The following is a 12,611-nucleotide window of genomic DNA, read 5'->3' on the forward strand; positions in this document are numbered from 1 at the left end:
TCCGGCGGCGGCCCTGCCTCCCGCCCGCCCCCGGCCCCGGGGCAGGGGCCGCGCTGCCGGGGCTCCGCCGCCGGAGCCTCCCCGAGCGGCCCGGGGGGAGCGCACAGACGGCGGGGCTCTCCTCGCCCTTGCGGGCGTCAGGAGCCTCCGGGCAGCCCCCGGCTCGGCCCCGGGAGCCCCGCGGCCGCAGGTGTGCAGGGAGCCGGCGGGACACATCAAAGCGCCTTTGTCATGCGGAGGCGGCTCAGAAATGAGCCGCCCCCTCCCCAGAACGGCCTCCCGAAGAGCCCCACGCCGCGGCCCCGGCCCCGTGCCCCGGGCGGGGGGTCTGCGAGGCTCGGCCGGGCCGCCAGCGACGAGTGCCCATAGGGCTGGCACCGGAGCCTAGTGGCTTTAGGGGCAGTGGAGGTGGACAGGAGGAAAGCTTCAAAGGCCCCTCTTGTCCAAAACCCTCTCCCTTCCCCTCTGGAATCACCGCGAACCTCAAAGGCAGGGCAATCCGGCAGCTCCTCAGCCCTGTCTCTACCGGACACCGGCGGTAAGCAAATGCAGGCGTCCTGCGCCGTGCAGGTACTTCTAACGTGCTCCTTACACTCTGCCTCCTTCATGTCGTAGGGAAACAGCCACTTCATCACAGCATCGACGCTGCCGCTGTTGCCTCCATCTCTACAAGGCTTCCCACTGTCCTGTCCTACCCTGCAGCACACGCTTGCCACCTCTCTTCCACAGAGAAATGCCCCTCCTGCCCCAGCCTCCTCGCCAGTCCTGCTGTCCCCCCAGCCTTGCCCCTGCGGCAGCGGGTCCCCAAGGCAGGCCGAACATGCAAGTCCCCGCGGGCTGAGGGGTACACGAGTAGCCGGCCTCGCCGTCTGCCTCAGAAGCAGCACCCGAGACATGAATCACCGGCCTCGGCAGCTCAGACTGCTGAAGTATATTTTTTATCGAATTCCTTGCACCCGCCACGGTGGACTTGCTGTGTTTGTTTGCAGCACGCTTCGCTTCCTCCTCCCCCATCCAGATGTGCTGTACCTGCAGCTGGTGGCCCATCTCACCTGGCAGGCAGATGTGGGGCTGCAAGTGCCAGAATTAGCCTCAGGACAAAAAAGCCTTGTGCGACCCAGCACCTCAGTGGGAGGGGAGTTTTACTGCTTGGGCACAGCGGGATCCATGTCTGAAGAAAACAGGGTGACTTTATTCACATCTTCTATATCCTCCCTCTTCCTCCTCCCACAGCCACGAGCGTGACGGGGGGATGGCGAGGTGTATGTGTGTATAGCCACGCATACGTGTTTTGGGTCTGTTTCTATAGGGAATAGACAGAATGGAAAGTTTATCTCCGTGAGTCTGGGGAGGAAGGAAGTTATGTATGGATGAATGGCTTTTCCATGACAAACAATGAGTCTGCACAGACATGGTGTGATGTCACCTAAAGAATTTCCAAGCCCGCCTCAGATACAGAAAACCTTTTCCCTGGCAGAAACAAGAGTGTCCCACCTTTCCATCTTGCCACAGCCAGAAAGAAGAACTAGGGCAGGGGGTGAAAAAATAAAAGCCCTCACTGTCTCACACACACACACAAGGCATGTGCCATGTAAATAGATGACATGATGGGAGAAGTGTATCTCCAAGCTTTGCCCGCACCCTCTGGATTCTGAGAAAGGAGTAAACCATGGCGAGCCGCCCGGGTGCCTCTCCCAGCCAGGAATGTGAGACGGCAGCAGCTGATGAGGCAGTTCCACAAATACAGGTGATGTCAATGTCCATGTGAGCTTCTCTGAGCACATGTGCGCAGTCGCAGCGCTCACGGGGCAGCCAGGACACACCACCAGGCAGCCCTGCACTGGTGGCCCACTGACAGTACCACGGCGTGGTGGAAACAAAAACTTTTCCAGCTGGGAAAGCCTAGGAGATGCTCACATGAAACTTGGTCCAGAAACACGTGGCATTAATGATATATCTCTTTTTTAGTATTAATATGCACAGGCATATTGATTAACAACATATGATTAACAACAGTAAAGTGTTATGAATACTGCTGGCAGCAACCTGACTGTCAGTGAGCACAAGCAAGTGCTTGTGATCTTATTTTGAAACACAAGACAGAAGTATTGCTGTATGGGATAAGATGGCTTATGCAGCCAGCCTAATATCCTGTCAAGGCAGCAACTAAAGGAGTTCCTTCAGCAGGAGAGGTCTCAAACTCTGAATTCTACCTAAAATCTGCTGCTGGTGAAAGCAACTGCCATTGAGCTAATATGTGAATTATGGAAGTAAGTCCTTTCTAAGGTGCTGGAAATAATTTCTTTACTGGCTGTGTTTATGGCTTCAGATAAAGTGATAATAGCAGGTGAGGCATGGCTGCAGGGATTTAGGCTCAGCCAGCAACTTCCACACCAAAAGCTGAAAAGCACTTGGCTGGTGGTATGAAGAATATGGTCTTCCCCTCTTGCACCTGTTTCTACTTGCCACCAAAATCCTGAATGCGAGGTTTTGATTTTGTAAATAAAAAGCTTGGGTTATTTTTTAAGCCCAACTGCAGGACTAGTTCAAACAGCTTTGAGAGGTTGTTTGCTCAAGCTGGGTGGGAGACATCAGTGAAATTTTGTGAGGATGAGAGGTGGGGTGAAGCGGGGCTGCTGGTGGGCTGGGATGGACAGTCAGCGAAGCATTAGGTAGGACAGCCCAACCTCACTGCAGGCAGACCCCTCACCACTCCTGGCCATCATCCCAGTCCATCCTTCCCCAACCAAGTGACTCCTACTTTCACCCCAAACCATCCTTCCCCTGCAGCAGCCCACTCACACCAACTCAGACCACTCCTGCTATGCAAGTGGATGAAGAAGCAGGAGGAAGAACTCCAAAACCACAGGTTTCTCATACTTCTGTGGAAAAAGATCCCATCCCACCCCTTCCAGTGGGCATGGATCACTCAAACAGCAGAAGTGAACCTGCTTGAGCACTGCAGGTCTGATGCCTGCACCCAGAGCGCTAAGGATCACCTGGGCCAAGTAAGGAGCTGTTGCCTGAAAACAGGACATGAATGTCAACCCTTAGATTAAAAGTCTAATGCTTCTAAGAAGGCAGAGCAGTGGCAGCAAGCCTTCATCTTTGTAAGCCTTGGCATTCTGCTGCATTCAACAGTCTGCTCCCTTGGCAACTGTCTCCTGTGTTGGCTGGCTGCCTGAAATTTGTACCTGTGTTTGCCTTTGTTCATTTTTCAAAGGTGACAACTGTGCATGAAGCATAAATTTACACATCCAGTTTCCAAAGTCACAGCAAAGAAACTGGAGAGCTATCACTGCTTTCCCAATACTGTCCCTGCCATATTTGCTGGAGGGAAGCTGCAAGACTCCAAGAAAGGGAGGTCACGTCCATGAGATCATTTGCAAAGATTTGGCAGACTGTGAAAAGAGTTGAATCCTTGCTGGAAGACAGCCCTGATAAATGAGAAAGGGAGGGTTACTCATGCAAATTCCTTGTCCTACACTTATTGTTTCTTAAAAATTCAGGATGTCCCTAAATGTGACACAAATCTTTATTGAGTACTATAAGGAGTGTTGAAAGAAAACATCACTTCCACATAACTCCAGTGTTCCTCATTTCTGCAACTTGTATGATTTCTTCTGGTCTGGGGAGAACTGATCATTACATTCTTGCTGTAATGATCAAGAGCTTGAGTTCCTGTTTATTCTTGCAGCTTGACTGGAGTTCAATGCTTGCTTTTAACGCCTCGCAATGTCCAGTGCATCCAGAAACACTCACTGCTTTCTCTGACACAAGACACTTCTCAAGGTGTGAAGGATAGTCACTGAAGTAGAATCTCCTCTGCTTAAGGAGCCAGTAGAGATGCACTGCCCAACGTCAAGGTTTAACTCCTCTTCCTCCTCCTCCTCCTCACTGCAGGAGGGGTGTATTGCTGAGCACAACTTCATGTGGTCTGGGGTATCCCTTTGGCCAGTTGGGATCAGCTGTCCCAGCTGTGTTCATTCCCAAATCCTTGTGCACCCCCAGCCCACTCAGTGGCAGGGTGGGGTGAGAGGCAGGAAAGGCCTTGACTCTGTGCAAGCCCTGCTCAGCAGTAACCAAAACATCCCAGAGTTATCAACACTGGTTTCAGCACAAATCCAAAACACAGCCCCATACCAGCCACTATGATGAAAATTAACTCCAGCCAAAACCAGCACACCCAGGAAGGAGGCTTTCCATGTGCTGCTCCAAGGGGAATCCCTGCCCTCTGGTTCTGTGCCATGGACCTGCTGCTGACAGCATCGAGAGATGTATCGTAACGTCCTGCTATCCATCTGCTTCTGGCAGACAGGCTTTAACCACACTTCTTACTAAGACTTCAGGAATCTCATTAAAGTCACATACTTGCCCATTCAGCTGAACCAGTTTTAGGGAGTGTAGATTAAAAAAAAAAAAAAAAAAAAAGCCAAAATCACTTGAAGGTAAATTGCAGTCTTCACACAAAACCCTAAATAATCTTTTATCTCACCACACCCTTACTAGTCTGGTTCTGTGCTGCTCCCCTGCTGCCAGCCTGTCCTCTCTCAGCACTGTACCACCACACTCCTGTACTGGTGTCAACCTTCTATGATCTAAATGCATTCATTTATTTGTACTGCAATTATTACTTAACCAGCAACTGGAGCCACCTCCATAGGTCCAGACACAGCTGGGGTGTTACAGAAGGTGTAATAAAACCTTCTTAAAGTATCCCAGTGTATCAGTCCTTCATGTCTGCCCTTTTGTCTTGACATTGCCTCGCCTCACTGAATTGTTACGCACTGTCTGTCTCTGCTGGAAAGGCAGATTATTCCTGCTTATATCCTGCTTGTTTCTTTTGGTTCTTACAGGCTCAGTTTTATCTCCTGATGTGCTCATGCAGTACCTTTTTCTGCATCTCATCACCTGTCACCCCTGCTGACAGATCGAGATTTCCTTTCACCACTACCTTGCCCTTTCATTTTTCCATGACTCCCCCGGCCAATGACATCCAGCCTCACTGTCACCAGGGCATGTAGTGCAGCAAATGCCAAGATATACCTGCCAGTCTCAGCAGACTCAGTGACAGCTGTCCCTGAAGTGCCTCACGAGGGAGACCACGAATGGAGGAAGCTTGCAAATAAAGCTGAAGTACCAGACAACAAAAGCAGCCAGATACTAAACATTTTCGCTATTGGAAACCAGAATATATACAAAGGATAATGATTCTATGAATAAAACAAACTCTCATTCGTGAAAGATACAAAATATATGTATAGCCTAATGAACATTGTCATTTTCAACACAGTATTTCATGACAGGCAATGAGCTCACTTGGAGCAAGACCATCTCACCCGCTACAAGAAAAGAAGCAAACTCCAAAGATTAATCAGGACATGATCCTCCTTCCTCTCAAGGGGATTCAGTGGTACTCGTACTCGGTCTTACAGCAGATTAAATCCTAGTGTCAAGACAACCTGGTCCACTGAGACCAGCACAAGATGTCCCAAAGAAAAGTGCAAGAGACTCAGCAGAAGCCACACATGCTGAAACAAAATTGATGTAGATTTTTTTTGAAATTGAGAAAGAAGCAACACAGACCCATCCCTACAGGTATATAGCTGTCTGGAAACTCTCCACATTTATGATATTCCCATGGACAGATCCAAGCCATCCAGTTCCATTTTACATGAGAAATCTATTTGCATGTTGGCAGCCTCAGCTGAGAGCCAGAGTCCTAAATCAGGACATGTCTAGCCCAAATTTTGCACTTCTTGTTCCCACGACTCTTGTAATACCAGGGTTTCTGGCACTTCAGCAATCATCCATAATCACAAAGTGAAACCTTCTTAGCATCCTCTACTTATATGGGAAAGTCCCATAAGAAATTAGACTAGTTCTACTATGTATAATTATAAATCTAACAAATCCAGATACATATATTTGAAAGAAGTACCAAGCATTACCCTCTGCTGACCGATCAGCAGCTTATTTAAGATGCCCACAGTGTCACAGCTTCCTTGCCAGACAAGCACCCCATCTCCTTAAATTGCACTAAGAATTTCATCTTCAGAAAATGTTCCTCAGGCCTCATCAAAGGAGCCATGGGGGGTCAGGTTGAAACACAAGCCCAGGCAGGATTAGGAAGCCCATGCTGCTGCTCCCCAACATCAGATTTCCAAGAATGAAAGACTCTATCCCTTAAGGCCATCTAGCTAACATCTAGCTTTCCAAAATGTTAAATTTACACGAAGGATTAACCCTAGAGGGGAGTAAGACATGAGAAAAGTGAAAAGAAGAACATATCTCCCTCCTTTGTTTTCCAGAGGCCAACCCTGGGAGCTGGTTTGCTACCTGCTGTATCTGACCACAGCACAGAGCCCTCAAGCAATGATAGGAGGGCAGCCCTGGTCCTGCTGGGGAGCTGATGCTGCCTGCAGGATTTGTATGAGACCTGTAGGCTCAGATTATGGTGGTTATGAGCACACCCATCAGCCCTCACATAAGAACACAAAGTTCTCTGACAACATGAGCAAGGAGGCAGAGCAAGGCCATCCAAGTCAAAGCAACTTCTCTGCAGAGATTTTAGGACAGGCCAGGGGATGGAAACAGTTGGATGACTTTAAATGTTCTCTTCCTCACTCTCATCTTGGAAAGCACAGAGCACCTTCATCCTCCCTAAAGGGGTGTCCAGCTACCCCTGTCCCAGTGGAGCCATCCCAAACTGAGATTTGTCTCCACATCTCACAGGCCTGGGCCTCATTTTTGCTCTGGATATAGATTCCTTTTAGCTTGTTCCATACTCTGTAATCATTTCATCAACTGCCAAAGGAAATCAAATATTCAAAGTACAGTTAAACTGTTGCTGCAGTGGTTTTTAATTCTCCAGGAGTGAATGACTGGAGGAAATGGAGATGCACTGATTACTGCTGTGTCTTGCACATTCTGCACCTCAGTTCAGGTCACAGGGACCAGCATCAGACTGGGTCAGATCAAGACCCTCCTGTCAGTTAAATCACTGCCAGAAAAGCTTGACATGTACATTTCCAAAGGAAACAGTAAACCGTTGGAATAAATCCAAATTCATTATCATTTTCATCCTTCCTAATAGACTTACAAAAGTGTTTCTTACAAAGCCTAGTCTAATAAAAATAATAGCAGTCAGCTTTTCCTCCACTCTAGACTTGCAAAGCAAGCACATACACCCATCCCTTGAACCCCACAACCCCGACAGCCACTATTTTTCTTTTACCTTTCAGAAAGGGAGAGGTGCAGGAAGGGCTGAGTGACAGGTTGAAAACAGTAAAACTGTGGTGCATTCAGTAAAGCATTAAACCAGGTATCTGAAAGTAAGTATATCCCTATTCATTTTTGCTGAATAGGGATCAAAATTAAAATCTGCTTGCTTTTTCCATTCTTTCAACCATCAGATACTTCTGCTGTCAATTAAATGTTGTTCCTGCTCAAATACAGTGAATTCAAATACAGAATGTTTTGGGAATAATGTCCAAGTCTATCATTGCATCATCTTCATAGTTTTCACAAACAGTTTCCAAACCAAAGAGAAAATATTTTTTTTTCCAAGCATGCTTACTGTGTTTTATATTAAAAATAAACTTAGTAAAGATTGAAGCACTATAAATAAAGCCCTGTCAATATCAGGAGATTACACCAGTTTAACCAATTTCAAAACTTATCTTCTATACCGTCACACTTCAGTGAAGGAATTTCCTGTTAATTCTGGGTGCAAGAAGTTTAAGCTAAACCTATTCAAACTGTCTGGGGCATAGACTGCATATAAATTTGTACCAAAAAGGAGGTATTTATATCTCAACTTCATTCTAGCACCAATCACTTATGTGCAATCTGAACAGCAGAAAATAAAGGTATCCTGTTACAGATCCTATTTGTAAGTTCACTGACACAGGCCGAGGACACAACTGCACAGAGAATGAACATCAGCCTCCTGGACAGGAACTACACAAAGCTATGATGCTGCCAAAGCCCCTGTGTTATCAGGTCAAGGCTTGAAGTGCAAGAACATGATAGCAAAAAAAGGAAAAGAAAAAATCAATGTGTTAAAAAACTGATAACAAAGCATTAGTTTGAAAGATGGCTCTGTGTAAAATTACCTGATTTATAACAGATGAAGTTTCCAGTATTTGTGCTAGTATTTGCTGCATTGTAACTCTTTTCCAAAAAGGAAAAAAAGAACAACTGGAAAAGTAACTGAAGCTGCTAGCACACTTTACTCAAATTTGTTCATTTTCACTGACTTTGCCTCCGTTTTCAAAGCATATTATATAGATATTTTAACTGCCAAAGCTATCCAAAAGCTTTCCAAAAAAAGCTGTGCTTTTTTCCTGCTTCTCTCGCCAATACGAACTCTAATGTGACATTTTGGTACAGACACTAGAATAGCATCCATCTCCTCCTCCCACAGCTCTGCCTGCCCAGCAGGGCTAACCAAAATCAAAACTTGCTTTACATCAACACAGCCAGTGCAAATTGTCACCAGACTGACTTTCCACCCATGGTGAGGCTTTTTGAGCACATCCTGCTCTCCCCCAGTGGCAATTTCATCCTCCAAATAGCTCAGCCCACACCTAGGCTTCAAAACAAGGAATCAGATTTCAGAGGTGCCTGTGGAAAACTGTGTTTTTCCTTCCCTGCTTTGGACATAAAAAATGTTGTAGCCACCAGAAACGTAACTCCAAGGGGTTAAATTTTCTGGGAAAAGTAGGTGCTTATCTAACACCTCATCTACTCAGAAAGCAGTGTACAAGCTCATGAATGACTGGCACCAGAGAATTCATCCCTGAGTTGTTCTGAAAGTCCAGATTGTAACACCCACATTTTGCAGCCCTTCAAACAGGGATTTAAAAGTCACTGTTGCCACAGCAGGTGCAGCTGGGCTGCCCAATTCAGATCACTACAATCCTGCAAACTTCAGAAAGGCACTTGGATATTTTGACTTCTAGTGCCAACCAGTTTTCAATGCAGTTTGCCATGGAGAGCTGAGGGAGGGCAGGACTGCTTCTCCTGCCACAGTGATGTCATCTTTGCAACAGTGTCATATGGCGTGAGACTGTCACCAGGTCTCAGAATCACCCTGAGAAGGAAGGAAACCAGCAGGTACTGAGTGATTCTTATTCCTGGTGAAAATTCAGAGAGAAGGGCATCTTCCTCAGAAGGAACCAGTGCTTGGAAGACAGAGGCTTTGGCCTCTCCTGTGGCCAAACTGTGCCCTGGGCACAGGGTGGGCATCAGGCCAGGTGCCCTGCAGGGACAGAGCTGCCTCCCCTCCCCATCACACCTTTACACTAATGGCATTCTCTGGCCATAGAACACCAGTGAAACCATGTAAATATTGTCATTATTTAGTCCATGCTCACACTAAACCTTGTGCAAAACTTACCACACACAACTGAACAGTCTACAGGAGATGGCTTTTTTTAAAAGAAAAAAAAAGAGTTTATTTTCCCCTTGAAACTAAAGGGGAAACACATACTCAGTGGGAGAAATCCAATGGGTTAAGTTCTTCCAACTGTCACTCAGATAGAGAAAACTAAAATTATCTATTTTACACTACAACCCAAAAGAATATTTACTGTCCTGGAGATTCTTTCCCCAACCTCTTGAACATATTTATTCTCTCTGGCAGTATGCTATTGGGTAAGTCGACTAGACAGGACTAGGGAATTTCTGTAGGTGGAACAGCTGTACATCTGGAATGCAATCTCTGCTTTATTGGAAAACTACAAAGTTCTTGCAAAGAAAAATTTGTTTGTCCTGAAAAAAAAAAACCAAAAAACCCAAAAAAACCCCAAAAAAACAAAAAAAACCAAAACAAACAAAAAACACCCCAAAAAAAACCCCAAAAAACAACCCCAAACCTCAGTGTATCCACAGAGAAGATAGGAATTGCTCATCTTGCAGGAGAGGGAAGCAGGCTGCATTGCATATGGGGGTTAGTGCCTTGCTTGCAGGTGTGGACCTCAGAAATGCTGCTGTACGAGGGTATGTGCACCATCCTTGCAGTAGGCAAGGTGTAGGATGAAAGAAGGAATTGCCTGAGTCTCTACACTGCAGGGGAAGCAAAAAATCCTATTAAGGATTTATGCTGTTCCAGCAAAATAACTTCCTCACTTGAAGCAGAAGCCAGCTTTTTCAGTGTCTTGACTTTGCTCGTGCTGACAGCATGCAGTTCTTCAGTCAAGCCCAGTGCCAGCTTTGTACAGAGAGATTCAGCATTAGGAAATGGGCTAGCAAGGCTCCTACTCCTGCTCTCAGTCACAATTTCATTTGCCTCTGAGATGCACTTCCAAGACTTTGAGTGAACAGCCCTCCTGTTTCTCAACACTTGTAGAGAGAAAGAAGTTATATATTACATAAACAGGTTTGGAAATACAGAAATGTGCACATTCAAAAATATGTTCTAGAGAAGGCATGCATGGGAGATGTCTGAGGAGACGTTTGTGCGTGGTGTGAAATAATTATAATGTGCTTTCATTTACACAGTGTCTCCTCCACGCACAAGGGAATGTAGCAAAATGTAACCAAAACCACATTACCTTACAAATAAAGAGACAGACAGAAAGAGAGTCTCATACAAAGGTTAAACAAAAAAATCTGTTGAATGTCACTTTGGGGATTACAGGAACTGGAGTAAAACAAACATCCAGAAGAAACTTTGAGGGGTTGCTTCAGGAAAAGCACGTGTGTGCCACCATATCTGCATATTCAATATGTCTTGCTGGGACAGCTTGAGAAAAATAGGAAGCTGGAAATTTTCAGTGTGGGAATTAGATGGAAGAATGTGAACCATTCTAAACAAAACAGAGTGAAGTTGCCAGCTGACTTGCTAAAATGCCAGCGCTCTCTAGGATCCCTTGAAGCAGAGCTGAGGACTGGCCTTGCTGTTCAGGGAGCGGGTAGGGAGCCAGGAGATTTGGGTTGGATTCCTGGCCCTGCAACAAACCCAGCATGTGACGCTGGGAAGTCATTCAGCTCTCAGTTTCCAAAACCTGATTTCATGCCTGCACTTCTGGGCACCTAGAGTGAGACAGCGTGAGCCCAAACATCCCGGACTTCAAACAAAGCTAAGCTGCAGGTACTCACTTCCCATCCATGAAGAACATACAGGCTGGGGCTTGGTTTCATCACAGATGAAGCAGGGCTCAAACCTGCAAAGGAACCTGAAATGCTACAAAGCTCCAGGTATTATATGATTAGACATCTTTTGCCACAGGACAGATGCTATGGATATGCAAAGGACTATTATTGAGTTACCTGTTGCTTCCCACATCCTGTGGCAACTATTGCCGTTTTATAAATATTTTCACAGATTTCAATACATCTGAAGACTTTTGTTTATGTTTCCTGCTTCAGGGCATCAAGGAATAATCTTCTCACAAAAGGATTCACTGTTCCAAATGAAACCTAAAGAATACAGATCAGGATTGCTGGCAAAAAGCGTGGAACAACAACACTGACAAGACTAGGAAAATACTAGATCTCAAGGGTGAAACAGTGGAACGAAAGAGGCTTTTCCACATAATTTAGTCAGCATGTATGCTGAGGAAAAAAAAACAGAAGTAAAAGCCGTATTTCTAGCTTATACTTTTCTGTGTGCACACATTTTAAAAAAATTTGGAACCATCAGAACTAGAGAAAGTTGTATTCTTGTTGTACATGAGGGGGATCTGGTCACACATTAATTTCCATTATACTATAGGCAATGGTTTATTACAGATTTTTTAAAATGAAAAGTGTAGACACGAGTTGAAAGAACAAGTGTAAAACACAGATATTGTTCTACCCATTTATAGTTCCACCTCCAGCATGGTGAACTCTATACTTGCCCTATTTGTGTATGTCCTTAATTTTACCCCCACATTTCCAGAGAGGATTTCCAAGATTTTTGTCATGCACAGATAGATAACACGTGTTGGTGAATTTAATTACCTTAATGGGGTTTTAGAGTTTCCAGATGAACCCAAGAACAGAAGCAAGCACAAAATAAGTTTCTGAAAGAGACGTCCCTTTGCAACCATTTCTTCATGCACCCAAAAAAATAGTTGCACCAGATAATGTTCAGAAAGTCAGGGGAATTTAGCACAAACAGTTTCTGCACTGTTACTTCAGGATTAAAATGTTACAGTAACCTTCCTTTGGCCAGAAGCAACCCAAATCTTCCATTAAGTATAACATTCTATTTTGTGTCTTTAGCCTGCCTTCCTTGTAAAACTGTATTTTCTAACTCTCACCTTTGTGCCAAGCTCTAACTGTGAATCTCATTTTCACAGCATGTTTCCAAAATAGTATTGCCCTATTTTTCAGTTATCCTCCAAGAACTTACTTCAGAGCCGGTGCTCAGAAGGCAGGTGACATAACTTGGTCCAATTCAAGTGAATTGCCAATTTTAGAATGCCATTTACTACCTGAAAATGTGCTGGTGGCCACAGTCCAGAGAGGGAGGAGTCAAAAGTAATGCTGCTGTAATCCATGGGTACAAAAATCTTGTGTTTTACGAGCCACACAGCTACATCAGTACCCTCCCAAAGCTCTTGTGAGGTTACCTTTTCATTCTCACTGCTCTAACAGGTACCACACAGCATGTCAGA

General features: G+C 45.5%; 1 protein-coding gene across 3 annotated transcripts in view; it reads right to left on the minus strand.

The window, feature by feature from the left end:
* The window catches only part of WNT5B (Wnt family member 5B), a 66,181-nt gene that overhangs the window by 14,499 nt on the left and 39,071 nt on the right, over window positions 1-12,611 (minus strand). The window contains exon 1 of one of the 3 annotated variants that reach the window (XM_030263639.4): window positions 483-4,346. The exons of the other annotated variants lie outside the window; for them this stretch is intronic. Coding sequence (XP_030119499.4) covers window positions 483-896 — 414 coding nt within the window. The 5' untranslated portion in view covers window positions 897-4,346. Of the gene's footprint in view, window positions 1-482; window positions 4,347-12,611 lie in introns of those variants that run through there. 3 annotated transcript variants of the gene reach the window in all.

This window comes from Taeniopygia guttata, chromosome 1A, assembly GCF_048771995.1.
Source record: "Taeniopygia guttata chromosome 1A, bTaeGut7.mat, whole genome shotgun sequence".
NCBI classification, from domain to species: Eukaryota; Metazoa; Chordata; class Aves; order Passeriformes; family Estrildidae; genus Taeniopygia; species Taeniopygia guttata.